Below are 14,227 nucleotides of genomic sequence, written 5' to 3' on the forward strand. Positions count from 1 at the left end.
CAGAACCTACTATGACCTAAACAGAACCACATGACCCATATAGAACTGCTATTGCCCACATAGAATCTCCGTGACTCAAATAGAACCTTGTTAAGCTGAATGGCACATCTTGTGACATAAACAGAACCACACTGCAGCCCAAACAGAACCTCCACGATTCAAATAGAACTTTCTATCATCCACTCAGCACATACATCAACTAAACAGAACCTCCACGATTCAAACCGATGCTCTAGCTAGACCCCAATAAAACCTCTCACGACCCAAAGAGAACCTTTGTGGACCAAAGAACATCAATGAAGCCAAATGGAACGATAACAAAATGGACACGATGTCGTCGTCGTCACGTCACAAACTTCAAAAGCGGCGCATCTGTTGAAAAAGTGAGGCACACTTTTAGCACCCTCTGGTGGTTAGTTTATTAATGCCGTTTAATTTGAATTCGGAATGTTTATGTTATCACACTTATAAATCGGTCATATGAGCAAATATTTTTCAACATCTATGACCCCCCCCCCCCCCCCCCCCCCCGTATCATGTCTGGATATCGTTACATCCCTCATGGAAAGTTGTGTGAAACCCGCCATGACCCAAATGGAAATCCCGGAGGCGGCGGAAGGAAAGAGGAAGTTGCGCGGCCAAAACATCGACCTTTCCGGCCGCTTCCGCTCGATTTCTAATTAGCCAAATCAAGCCACATGACACACAAACGCACAATCAATCAGTCATTAGCGGCACCGGTGGGCGGCCGAGGGGACGAGAGCAGCGGTGGGAAGGAACCCAGTACAAATACTTAGTTACTGCTCTTGCTAGATCGTTTTCAGTCGTCCATTTCGATTGAGTATTTTTTTCTTTTTTGGGACTTTTTACTTGTAGTACTTCATTTGACAAGAGATATTTGTACTTTCCACTTATTACTAGTTTGTGACCGCAAATGTGACACGTAAAGTTTTGATGCTAGCGTTGCTTGATAAGAGGAACATTTGTGTCACTCCGCCCTCTAGTGGTTGTAGGTGGACATACGCGTACGTGCCAAATTGCAACTGTTGACGGGTTGGCAATGAAATGTGGTCAGAGTATCCAAAAAGTGTACTCGAGTAAGAATGCAAACGTGCTGATTGACGGACGTCGCCGATGTTTGGGTCAGTGTGCAGCTCGGAGCCGGAGAACGTGGCGGTGGCGGCCTTCAACGCCAGCAGCCTGATGGTCACGTGGGAGCGGCCGCGGGCCGTCTACGACTCCGCCATCGAGAAGTACTCGGTCGGCTACAAGATGGCCGACGCGCAGGACGCCGCGCCCTTTGAGTATCTGACCGACGGAGACCAGGATGTGGTGAGCGACGCGTGGCGGCCTCGTCTCACAGAAACGCATTCTTGAGATTGTGAATTTAAGAACAAGAACGTTGTTTCACATTTTGGTGGTCGTTTCCATGCTTGGCCTTCATTTGGAATTCTTCTGCAAATTCAGCCTCCAAAGCCACTTTTATTTGTCACCGTCAAATTTGGCACAAATGCGTAGCATAATTCAAGTCTGAAGAAGTTTTTCTGAAACCACAGATGAAGTCAGCCATTTTGCTTTGAAGCTGCCTTTTGAAAATGGCGCTTCTGCAGACGGTTCCACTTAGCAACTTGTCATTTTGGTGGACGTGCTCATCATGAGGAAAAGAAGCCATGATGGAAAAAAGTCCACCATTTTGCGAGATGGACTGCTTTTCATGAAGCCCCTCCCCCTCCCTTGCCCCCCCCCAGGGTGCCATCCTGGATGATCTGCTGGCCAACTGCAGCTACGCGGTCCAGGTGGCGGCGGTGTGCGCCAACGGGCTTTACGGGCGCGTCAGCGGCCCCCTGACGTTCACCGTGCCCGTCGACGGCCCCGGTAAGAGCGAGCTCGCCGTTGTCGCGCTCGCCACATGACACGGCGCCGCTTACCCATCGGACCATCAACGTGTAACCGCGTGTCGCGCTCTTGCATCCGTTTCACATGTAACGCGGCGCTACCTTGACTTACTTTTTCTTTCGTTTTTTTAACATATTAACTCATTCACTGCCATTGACGGCTATAGACGTCCAAAATTCTTTTGAACTATTTCTATTCGTTTAACACATTTTTTCCAATTTTTTTAACAAGAGTGTGAAAACCTAGATTTTTTTTTTATTGTACATTTAGAACAGATATAAAATTTGTGATTAATCGTGAGCCTGACGCCCCTAATTTTTAATAATCTTTTATTTTATTTTTTAGGCGATTATTATTTTTTTATTGTATTTAATCACATGACTTCAATAATTCATCACAAATGTTATATCTGTTCTAAATGCTCAATTTTTTTAAATAGGTTTTCATACTCTTATTAACAAAAGTGGAAAACTAATAGAAATAGTTAGAATTTTTTGACGGCTATAGCCGTCAATGGCAGTGAATGAGTTAAGAATAAATAGCTTTGTTTAAAATAACAAAACTTCATCATCAGCCTGTGTTGAGCTAAATAAAAAAACAAATAAGCACGTAAATCGTTATCTAAAGTTTTCTACTGTAAATAGTTTTCCCAAATTTCAACATCATTTCTTAATTTTATTGAACAATTTTTTTAAATATTTAAAAATAAAAAGTGTGGGGAGTTCCCAGTGTCAGTATCATCTTTCATGAAGTGGAAATTAGAATAAATCCATCAATCACCGATTGACAAATGCACGCAAATTGCGAACGTATTGCGAGCGAATTTTGGCTTTTGGTCAGGGTTCGAAAACGGTTTCAAAAGATCTTTGCAGACAGCGAAAAATGGTCTGAATATGTTCCAAATGTCTTTGCCACCAAGTAAAACTGCTTTGTGAGCATCTTAGCAATCCTGATGAAAAGCCAGAATTTGCTACGTTCGCAAGCGTTCGCAAGCGTTCGCAAGCGTTCGCAAGCGTTCGCAAGCGTTCGCAAGCGTTCGCAAGCGTTCGCCGCTCAGTGAGATCCAGGCCAGCTTTATCAGCCTTCAGATTTTTAAAAAGCCATTTTGACAAAAATCGGCGCCCATAATCGGCCCGGCCAATAATCGGACATCGGCTTTCCAAACATATCGTGCAAGTGACTTGCTACGTTGCTAATGAAAGGAGTCCAATCATTTTGCAGCTCAGCTGCTCGCTCACCTGGAAAGTCATTTGTTGAGCGTTTTCCTTCTTGCTGAATGAAAAACCTCGAGCCGCTGCGCTGCTGGTTTACATCCTCGACCCAACGTGCCGGTGGGCATAACTAACCCAACCGAGCATTGTTTGTGCACCGGGTTAGCTATCGCACCCAATTTGGGTTACTTTGGAGCAAGTCGTTTTAAGAGCGTCAAGAAAAAAAAAGCGATATTTTGTGTCGTGGCCAAATATAATGAAAGAATTTGAAAAGAGGAACTGCTAAGTCAAGGTCGCCGCGGCGTTAGCTGTCCTGTGCTTCAGTGGCACTCGTCATACCTCATTGTTTTTCGTTCTCTTCATTCCTTCATTGTCAATGTTGACTTTTTGTCACCACTTTCTCCTGTTCTTCTTCATCCTCCTCCGAGACACTCGTCGTCGTCGTCGCCATCTTTTTTTCGTTTACTGCTCACAGTAAGAGCGCTGTTAGCTTGTAGCTTCATGTGACACGCACGCACGCACGCACGCACGCACGCACGCACGCACGCACGCACGCACGCACGCACGCACGCACACACTTGATAAAACAATAACACAAGCTCTTGAATGCACCTTATGGAACATTAATTTCACACCCCAAACCAACAGGGGGCGGCATAATACACACAGACCATTTCAATTGAATACAAACAAAATAAAAACAATACTTGTTACATTGTATCGATCTAAATCTGGCACTTGTTTATTTAATTTAAGTGACTGTAAATCCAATTGCAATTTTTTTGCTTGCCTTTCTAAACAATCAATCAGATGTTTTTAATTTAAAAAAAAAAAAAGAAGAAAACAAAGACAATGGCATTTAATTTAAAAGAATGATTTTAAGTCATTTAGACTTTTTTTTTAAAGAATGTTTTCAAAGGGCCCCCTCGTAATCGTGACGCAAAATAAACGTAACTAGTCTAAGCCCCCCATTTAAGTGTTGCCGGGGAAAATGTTGTAACAAACGTAACAATTTATACATCAAAAAGTTGTGAAGTTATGACAATAAAGTTGTTGTTGTTTTTTTTCAAGAAAACGTTGTAACCTTTGAAATCAACAACAAAGTACTGTCAATATAAAAATCTTATGAAGTTCTCCAAGATAAAGTGCTAATATTATCATGTTTTTTGTTTTTTTTGTATGTGCGGTTGTGTGTGTGTGCTCACGAATTCACCTAAAACCAATTAAAAGTCCCACACTGCTCACCTAAGCCGAATACTTCCGAATCCCGCTAGAGTCGTGAAGTTGTCCGGAGACCCGAGGAAGGATCAAAGAAAAGTGAAATCCGGCACCGACCAGACATCACCGACGACCCACCGGGTCACCAACCAAAATCTTTCCCCAACCCCAGAAACATCTCAATTCCAACCAATTAGGGAAACTTCAAGAGACCAAAGGAAAGACTAAAGAAAGGAAGGCAGGATAGATGAAGCGGAGTGAGATCCATCATGTCAAAATTCAATAACATCACATTTTAACAAGTGAATTCCAAAAATGTAACTTTATTTGCCCAATATTAAGCCTTTTATTTTGGAAAAATATGGCTTCATTCAAAAAAAATAAAAAATAGCGACACTATTCTTAAAAAAAAAAAAAGACTATGCCAGAATGTCAGATGAACGTAATTATGCATGACAATGACACCTGAGCTTTAATTTGGCCAAAATGAAGCCTTTTTTATTGTTATTATTATTATTATCGTCTCCCAATTCCGATAATGAAGGATTGCACTTTTTAAAAAGACACGACTTTCGAATTGATTGCAAACGATTTTGCGGCCCCTCAAGCGACGCCTCCTTCCGTTCTGTTCATTTCCGATGCGTGACATGTCACTCGATGAAACGCATCCCAAATCGTCTCGTGTTTCCTCCCATCGATCAACTTGTCAACCTCACTTCATGCTTCGCAAAGCAGTCTCAACCGCGCCACAGGACAGGTAAGAAGCAAGCTCCGCCCCCTTTTGCCCACCGGGCCGCATTTGCAGAAACCGCCCTTTTTTTTTGTGTGCGTTTGTTTTCCGCCTGCGCGGCGGCAGACGGGCGGAGTTCAAACGTGAGGCCGAGCCGCCGAGGAGGACCGAGCGCCAAACGATTGACTGCAAATGCGCTTTGGTTTTCCCGCACCCGTGTTGGCCAATCCTGGCATGATGTTGTCCTTTCAGCTTTTGATAGCATGGGAACGTTCCCTCTTCGCTCTCCTGCCATTCGCAGCAAAGTAGAACTTTTCTTTTCAGAAAATGGCGCTGACGTTTTGTGCGTGTGTTTGTGATTGTCAAGTCATCCGGACGGTCGAGGGAATCGGCAAAAAGTCGTCTTGTTGTGAAAGCTTCTTCCTTGCCACATTTTGTTGCCAATTTGAACTGGTCTATGTCGTTCGAACGTTCTGCAAAGTCATTTGAACATCTTGATGACGTCGTTCGAACGTCTTCTTAAAGTCATTTAAAAAGCGGACTGCGGGTGCGTTCAAACGTCTCGATGACGTTTTTCAAACATTTTGATCGAGTCGTTGGAACGTCTTGAACAAGTCGTTCGAACATACTGCAAACTCATTCAAATGTATTGCTAAAATTGCTTGAACTTTTTTTTGCTAAAGTCGTTTGAGCATTTTAGTAAAAGTTCAAATGTTTTGGTCAAATCGTTTGAACGTCGTTAAAAAAAACGTACTGCGAATGCGTTCAAACGTCTCGATAACGTTTTTCAAACATTTTGATCGAGTCGTTGGAACGTCTGCAACAAGTCGCTTGAGGGGTTTAAAGTCGTCGCAACTTATTAGTCAAATGCAGGCTGATGGCGAGAACGTCTTTTTCCCACAATGCAGCGGTGTATTGACTTGCAAATACGCAATTGTGGCGTTAGCTGGTGGCGTTCTCGTGCAAAAAGACGTTTCTCGCGTTTGTCAATGCATTCGAAGGACTTTCGCAAAACGTTGGCACGACAAAACCCAGTCAAAAGTCTTCCCTCCCGATTGGCGCTTCCACGCTGCCGCACATTTTGGATGGAAGGAGAAAAAACGAGAGTCCGATGTTCGCGGATGGCGTTCTTAGCGTTTCTCCTTCTCCTCCAAAATGTTCTCGTCAGTTTTTTCTTTCCCGCCTCACGACAAATGATTTCCTTTGAACTGAATGACGAGCGTGTCTTTGAGTTTGTTTCCACTCATTTGCTTTTTCAACCTGTGCTCTTCTTGCAGGAAATAGCCTGATCCCAGATTCCGGTGAATTTGATTACGAGGTAAGAAATGATTATTTCTTGAATTCATCTTTGCATAACTTCAAGTCATGACAACTTTTAAAGGCACGACGGCGGACGTCGGCTCTCCTTGAGAAGGAAGGACAGGACCCAAAACGCCGCCAATGGCTGATGCTCACTTTGATTGCGAATGCCGAAGCGCAAATATGCGCAGTCCAATTTTGGAAAATGACATTCAAGAAACGCTTATCGAGTTTCGAACCCTGGCGCCGAGGTCCGATTACAATCAAACCACAAGCAATGATATCTACTTGACTGATTTTAATCCCTGAAGGGGAATTTTTGGTCGTTAAATTGAGCAAATGTATCAAATTCAAGTGAATTTAAAACTGTTCCCTTCCCAACTATTGAATATGATTTCTCGCCACTAGGAGGAGCACTCCCCACCGGATCCATCGTTAAATGAATCTGTGCAAACGGAAGATTACGATCAAGCGGGGATTCCCACAAAACCAACTTCGGGACCACCTCGCCGCCCGCCGCAACAAGGCGTCGCGGCCACCAAGACGGCGTCGACCGCCGTTGCTGCAACCTCTTCCCAGCGCACTTCCTCCATTCGGCCACCAGAGGCCTCCACTACTCCTCTGGACGCAAACACAGAAGACCGCCAAGGCGGAGTCAAGCCAAAGTCCTCGGAAAACACGAAAGCGGACCTGAACTCGACAGTGCCGACAGTGAGCGGTTCTTGGATGGACGGTGGTGAAGGTCTACCCTTGAACGGCACCGGCGCCGCGACTTCAGCCACGAGCAAGACCGCGACCACCGCCGTCAGCGCGACAAGCGAAATGACTCCCTCTTTTACCGCAAGCGAGACCGTGACTGCGAACAAGACCACAAGCACGACTTCAAACGTGACGAAGACAATGGCGGCAACGACAAGCACGACCACGAGAAACACCACCACCGGGACCGGGACCCCGCCATCAAGCAAAACCACGAGCATGACCAGGCCACTGACCAAGACCGTGAATACGACGACGGAAATGACGACAAGTCCAACCGCAAACAAGACCGCAACCATGAATACGACGACGGAACTGACCATAAACCCAACCGCAAACGAGACCACAACCAGGACCCCAGCAACAAACAAAAACACGACCGTGACCAGGATGTTGACCAAGATCACGAACGAGACCACAACCATGAATATGACGACGGAAATGACGACAAACGCAAACAAAACGACGACGACCAACAAAACCGAGACCATGAATACCAAGATCACGAACGAGACCACCATCATCAATACGACGACCGCGTCTACAAATACAACCACAAATAAGTTGAAAACTTCAAACCAGCCAATGAACAAGACGACAACCAAGACCAAAACCAAGAATCCGACCACGAACCTGACCCATCTTAGCGACCAGTTGATCACGCCATCGTCCGTCCACATCGACCCATACCAAGGTCCGACCAGACCCGAAACAGACGATAAAAACGGACTACCTGATGAAGATGGGGTCCAGGTCCAGGTTGGGCCCCCTGCGGAACCTCTTCCGCGAGGGCCCACAACTCCCAGCAAACCCGGTTTTTCGACCACAAGGACTTGGGTGTGGCGCGGCGGCATTCTTTTGCAGCCCACGCCGCCGCTCTCAAAGGGTGAGCGCCTGTCTGTCCTCCCCCCTCCCCCCTCCCCCTCCTCCCTTCTGTATGATGTCACAGACCCGCACCCCAGCCCCTGGCCCGCCCCCTCAACCCGCTTGCATGAGCTGACGCCTTCCTCCTCGCTGGAGTCCGCCCTGCTGCCGCCCGGCCGAACCCCCGCCGCTTCTTTGGCTGACGACTTGGCGTCTTTGTCTTCGGGCGACGGCGGCGAGGCGGTGGAATCGGGGGCCTCCCGCCCAGAGGTCTCCCCGACCCTCAGCTCCACCCCGGGAGCCGGCACCGCCCCGATTCCTCGCCGAGACCCCACTTTTCGTCCCACGCTCTCTTTTGCTGACGACTTGGCGTCTTTGTCTTCGGGTGACCCCGTGGAGGTGTCGGAATGGGGCGTGTCCCTCTCCGAGGCGTCGCTGTCCCTCAGCCCCACCTTGCGGCCATCGGTTCTCTTCACTAGCGACTTCCCGCTTTCTGCGGCCACTCCGGGTCTGACGCCGGCGTTCTCTCACCAAGTTGAGCTCTTGGGCTTTGGGACCGGAAGTACGCCAGACTCCTTCCTGCCTGAGGTTGGTGATGGCGGCTTCTCGGACGCCATATGCGGTTGCTCCCTGGAGCCGTCGGCGTCCTGGCGCCACGCCTCGCCCCGCGTCCCCCTCGGGGCCTCAACCTCGGGTGTTGGTGTGGATCTCTTTGCGAGTTCTTTGGGTGTCCTTGTCAGTTCTTTTTCGGTGGCGGCTTCTGGTGACTTGGTGGTTTTGCTCTCGCCCTCCTCGCCCTCCTCGCCAACGCCGCCCTCCCCGCCGGCCACTCACGGCGCGCCGCCCCGTTATGTTGCAGCGTCCGAGCCCGCGTCGTCACCATCACTGGCTTCCATCCTGACGACGCCCACCTCCGCAGACCCCAGTCATGGCGTCTCGGGGTCTGAGGTGGATCAGGAGTGGGATGGCGTCCAGGTGTCGGCCTCGGGGGAGAGCACCCTTCCTCGTTCCACCGACCCTCCTTCCACCGCTTTGGACCACGGACGGGCGCTCGTGGATTTGGACGACCGCTCCTCAGCGTTCTATTTTGACAGCGAGAGCGGGAGTTCTGCCGGATCTGGGCGAGCGGGCGCCGCTTCGCCGAGCGCACCTGCGGTCCCCTCACCCACCCCCACCGAGGACAGCGGCTCGGGTCAGGCCGAGAACCTTTACGACAACGACACCTCCTCGGACTTCAGCATTCCTGAGCGAACGCAGCAGGACTCGGAAAAAGAGGAGGAACCAGTGGCAGGTAACCACGCCCGCGGGAGAAACCGGGCGTCGTCGTACCCGAGACCGCTGACGTCATGCCGGCCGCCAGCCGCCAGTCAAAGTCTTCATGCATGTGAAAGCAAATCCATTTTAGAGTGACTTGGGGAAACATTCCATCATTCATCAGCATGCATTTGGAAAGATCATTGCTAGACTTGTTGTAGTACCAGAAAACCACCACTAGCGTAGAATCATACATACAAAAGATAGATATAATAGTAGTCAGGTTTCCATTCAATTGTTTCGAATTTTAAGCAAATTGACTGAAAATGCGCAAAACGGACACGCGACTTCTGCCCGTTTCCATCTGTTGTTGTTTTGCGAATATTGAGAGGGGACTCCGCCGCTTTAGGTGGCGCTATACACCATAGAGATGTGATCCAGCACTCATTTAAAAAACGAAGAAGACCAGGAAGCGACTGCGCCGTGCGATGACGTATGAGTTTGATTTTGTAATTCGTTTCTTTGCTGTTTTCCATCTAAAATTGCTTTTTTAATTCCAAAAAGATTTCTGTTTGGCCCCCCCAAACATTATTTTATCGTCCCACTACAAATGTACGTGTGACATCATATCCGGTCTTGCCAGCGGTTATTCGCTAAACCTGTTTCCATAGCCAAAATTCGCATTTTCCTTTTTTTCAATCCACTTCCTCTAAATGCAAAAACTTGTTTGCAACTTTTGGGCCCTTTTTTGAATCGGTGCTGTTTCCATTCAGTTTTATTTTTGCATTTCTTGAAAATGTGAATAAAACTGGGTGGATGGAAACCAAACTAGTTTGAGTTATTCAATAGCAAATATTGGAACCCGCGGCAATGGATGATATATCATAAATTAAATCCATAACATACTATATCATAACACTATAAACGGGGGGAAAAATCTATCAAAATGTTCAAAAGATGATAAACGACATCCATCAGCAAATCTGCAACTAAAACACCCAACTTGCGTTGTCTTTTGTGGCCACCAGAGGTCAGCAAAGCACGCTCAAAGTTGCGCAAAGTCCCCTCCAATTTCCATCATGTTGACAAATTGTGTTTTTCATCAATTGGTCGTCATGTTTTAATTCATTTTTTTTTACATTGTAAATTCTAATTTGCAAGCTTAGAATCCGGTTTGAAGCATTCAGAAAAATCCAGTTTGCCAGGCAGGCTGTCATCTTCATTTTCATCATCATCATCATCATCATCATCATCATCTGGTCCTTGACTTATTGATCTTCTCATAACAAACTTCTTCTCTTGGAGTCACGATCTTTCTTCTGGCGATCATTTTCTTCGCCGCCGGTCGCGCGTTCACACTTTTGACACTTTTTGCTGCAACTCGTTTCCTCCGTGAGAGGCAAGGAAGGAGCCTGCAGACCCGCCGGCATTTCCAGACCTTTAGTTTAGCATCTTGGCCTTCTTGCAGCGCGTCCGTTCGGTTCTCTCGTAACGACGACGTCCGTGTGTGCAGACGTGAGCAACAGCAGCCACGAGTCTCGCGTGGGCTCCGTCGGGGACGGCGACCGGAAGCCGCCGGTCCCGCTGGTGCCGCTGGTCCCGCTGGTCGTCATCTCCACGTTCACGGCTCTCGGACTCGTCGTCCTCATCGGCATCCTCCTCTACTGGAGGTCAGCTTCTGCTTCCGACACTTCCTCGTTTGAAAACTGTTTCACGCAGCGACACGGAATTCGGTAGGCACGTTGGTCACGAGCAGACCCACAAAAATAGTCTCAAGAAGCCGTCCTTGAAAAGACGCAGGAAGTCGACCGTGTTGGGTTTGGAACCATTTTCAGGTTTCCTTACCCCCTGGAATTATTGAAAAAATTCTGCCCCCAAATCCAGTTTCACTTGGAAACGTAAAATTTGGTAGGCATGTTTATCATGATTAGTCCCACAAAAAAGTCTCAAAAAACTATAAGCCTTCACTTTTTTAAGCTGTTTGAGAAATACTTTTTCTCTCGTAAAAATAGAACTTTATTCTGATCAAATTGCTCCTTTTTTACCTCAACAAACGACGTCTTTGTTATTGTCAAGATGACAACTTTTTTTTGTGAGAAAATGACTTTATTCCCATCATTGTTTTTCTATCTAAGAGATGTTTTTGCACCTTTTTAATTGTAATGAATGAATTTGAATCTCATTGTATGAAAGCTTTTCCCAGGCCTTGTTGTGAAGTTTGCGACTTTTGGCCCTCAGGTTGTGTTTCCAGACGGCGCATTTCTACGTGGACGAAAGCGCTTCCGCCCGCGCCGCCGACGCGACCGCCTTCACATCCGGTAATCTCGGCGCCAATTCCACAAAAGTAAAAGTCCTCCAAAAGATGTTTCACTTGCGCTTTGCCCTCCAGACCAAAAAGCCGCACTTCCGGTCCAAGACTTCGTCCGACACGTCGCCGAGCTTCACCGAACGAACGGATTTCAGCGCAAGTTTCAGGTGCCGGCAAACGTTCTCTTTCTTGCTTTTCTGCGTGTAAGTAAGTGCGCAAGAGTGTGCGTGTGCGTGTGCGTGCATGCTGCCCAGATGTGTTGTGCTTTTGTTCATCGTGTGTGTCGCTTGAAAAGGGCTACAAGTCATTGATGCTACAATCGAAAATTGTGCAAGATTGACACACATTTCCGAAAGAGTTTTTATTTTATTTATTTATTTATTTTTAGAAAAAAACATTTCAGATTTTTCAAATATAGTAAAAAAAAAAAAAATCTGAACAAGTTGTATAATTTCATAAAAATGGATTTATACGATCTGGTAAATATGTTGAATGTTTTCAAATATAGTTCTGGAAAATGGGGAGTGCATTTCTATAAAAGTTATATTTTAAAAATAAAGTAGCATACTGTGTAATTTTTTCTTTTAAGAAGTTAGCTTGTTTATAATGTAAGTCGTATTTCAGACAAAAAACTATTTCATGTAAAAAAACATTTATGATTTAAAAATGTGCAGTAGCAAATTCCTCCCCCAAACTTGTATATTTCAAGAAAAAAATATATGTTCAGAAAAGTGGTATATTTCCCAAAAATTAGGATAGTTACATAAAATGAATCGTGCAATTCTGTTTAAGTCACATATATATATTTTTTAAGTTGTATATTTAGCAGTTCCATAAAAGTAATGTATTTCAGAATATATATATTTTTTTTACACACACTTTATTTTAGTGTAAATTTTCGTCCATTCTTTTTGGTTTCAAAAGAGAAAAAACTGCCCGCCAAAAACGCTGAATGGTTCTGAAAATGTAAATTTTCAGAAAAAAATGACATATACTGCTGGAAAAAAAAAAGTTTTGTATCACATAAAGAATGTCACATGTTTCTGGGAATTTATTGGAAAAATCCCCAAAATAATGAAATGAGCCCCCCCAAAAATGTTACATTTTGCTAAAAGTTGTACTGTATGTAAAAAAAAAAAAACATTTTCAAACATACAACAATTCTGTTCTTTGTCAAGTTTTGCAAAAATATTTGCTGCTTGGGCGCACGCACATACCTCAGGTCAAAAGTTTCCAACGTGGCTTTTGCTTTGGCATAAGATCGAAAGTGGCATAATGTCTTAGCGAGCAAGCGGATCATTTGTCCAACGTTTGTAAAGTTGCTGCAGTGGGACGGCAAAAAAAATGCTGGCGAGCAATCATGGATCGGTCGATGGATCGATCGGTCGATGGATCGATCGGTCGATGGATCGATCGGTCGATGGATCGATCGGTCGATTGATCGATCGGTCGATGGATCGATCGGTCGATGGATCGATCGGTCGATGGATCGATCGGTCGATGGATCGATCGGTCGATGGATCGATCGGTCGATGGATCGATCGGTCGATGGATCGATCCGTCGGCCGGTCGATCCATCGATGGATCGATGGATCGATGGATCGATGGACTGCGTTGTCGTTGGTCCTCACGTCAACGTTGATTGTCGTTCTTGTGTTGTCATGGAAACGCCCCGGCCGCTCCCCCGCTCCCAATCTTCCTCGTCCTGGCTAGCTGCTCAAAGAGAGTTATGAGGTAAGACGCCCCCTCCTGGCGACCGTTTGCTTGTGCGTGCGTGTGTGTGTGTGTGCCGCCATCTTGTTTGTCTGTCTTGCCACATGACCTCATTGTTGCCTTCTGAAAACAAGATTCTAACAATATTTTTAAAATGTTTTACAAAAACGATGCTGGCCTTTTTTGCATACTTCTTTTTATGAATTTTTTTTGAACATATTTAGAATTTGTATATACTTCAAGCGTTGAACATTTTGTTAGGAACAGCAGGGTTCACTCGGGGAATTTGTGTGTGTGTGTGTGTGTGCGCATGCGCGGAAGGAGGTGCAGGCGTGCACGTCGGACGTGACGATGACCTCGGAGACGTCCAACCATCCCGACAACAGGAGCAAGAACCGATACAGCAACATCCTCGCGTGTCAGTTGGGACAGCACACTTTTCATTTTTCTTCTTCTTCCAACTTTATTTCCTTTCAAATCAAATCACAAAATGAAACATTGAAACATCATCCTGCCTTCTGGAGCTAACGTAGCAACATTTTACCCCCCCTCCCCCTTCTTTTTTTAATTTTTATTTTTATTTAATTTTAAATGAATTTGAAATTCAAATGACACATATATTCTTATTCTCAAATTTAATTACATTATGATTAATTACATTTCAAAATAACTTAAAAAAACCCTATCAATCAAACAAAATTCAACTCAAATCAACTCAACTCAAATTATATGAAATTTAAATAACATTTAATTACAAAATAATTATAAAAATCCTCTTTCTGTTTTAAGTTAAATTTTTGTATTTACAATGAAATTACAAAGCCATTCTATGTGCAAAAAAAATATTCAGGCTATTTTTGCAATTTTACTCTTTTTTTTTTTATGAAATCAAAGAAATTTATATAAAAAATTTAATGTCATGAAATTTAAAATGAACTTAAATAAGTGGGACTTGACTGCAATCCTTTTTTTTTA

General features: G+C 45.3%; 1 protein-coding gene across 3 annotated transcripts in view; it reads left to right on the forward strand.

The window, feature by feature from the left end:
• Nucleotides 1-14,227, forward strand: part of ptprz1a (protein tyrosine phosphatase receptor type Z1a) — a 47,381-nt gene that overhangs the window by 24,723 nt on the left and 8,431 nt on the right. Inside the window, exons 9-18 of one of the 3 annotated variants that reach the window (XM_086073249.1) lie at nucleotides 1,148-1,332; nucleotides 1,749-1,875; nucleotides 6,333-6,373; nucleotides 6,763-7,999; nucleotides 8,837-9,268; nucleotides 10,745-10,901; nucleotides 11,470-11,549; nucleotides 11,621-11,706; nucleotides 13,253-13,273; nucleotides 13,574-13,670. In XM_086073249.1, coding sequence (XP_085929375.1) covers nucleotides 1,148-1,332; nucleotides 1,749-1,875; nucleotides 6,333-6,373; nucleotides 6,763-7,999; nucleotides 8,837-9,268; nucleotides 10,745-10,901; nucleotides 11,470-11,549; nucleotides 11,621-11,706; nucleotides 13,253-13,273; nucleotides 13,574-13,670 — 2,463 coding nt within the window. Of the gene's footprint in view, nucleotides 1-1,147; nucleotides 1,333-1,748; nucleotides 1,876-6,332; nucleotides 6,374-6,762; nucleotides 9,269-10,744; nucleotides 10,965-11,469; nucleotides 11,550-11,620; nucleotides 11,707-13,252; nucleotides 13,274-13,573; nucleotides 13,671-14,227 lie in introns of all 3 variants that reach the window. The other 2 variants (XM_086073247.1, XM_086073250.1) reach the window with 2 other exon arrangements.

This window comes from Leptonotus elevatus, chromosome 4 (assembly GCF_054856555.1).
Source record: "Leptonotus elevatus isolate MCC_2025b chromosome 4, RoL_Lele_1.0, whole genome shotgun sequence".
NCBI classification, from domain to species: Eukaryota; Metazoa; Chordata; class Actinopteri; order Syngnathiformes; family Syngnathidae; genus Leptonotus; species Leptonotus elevatus.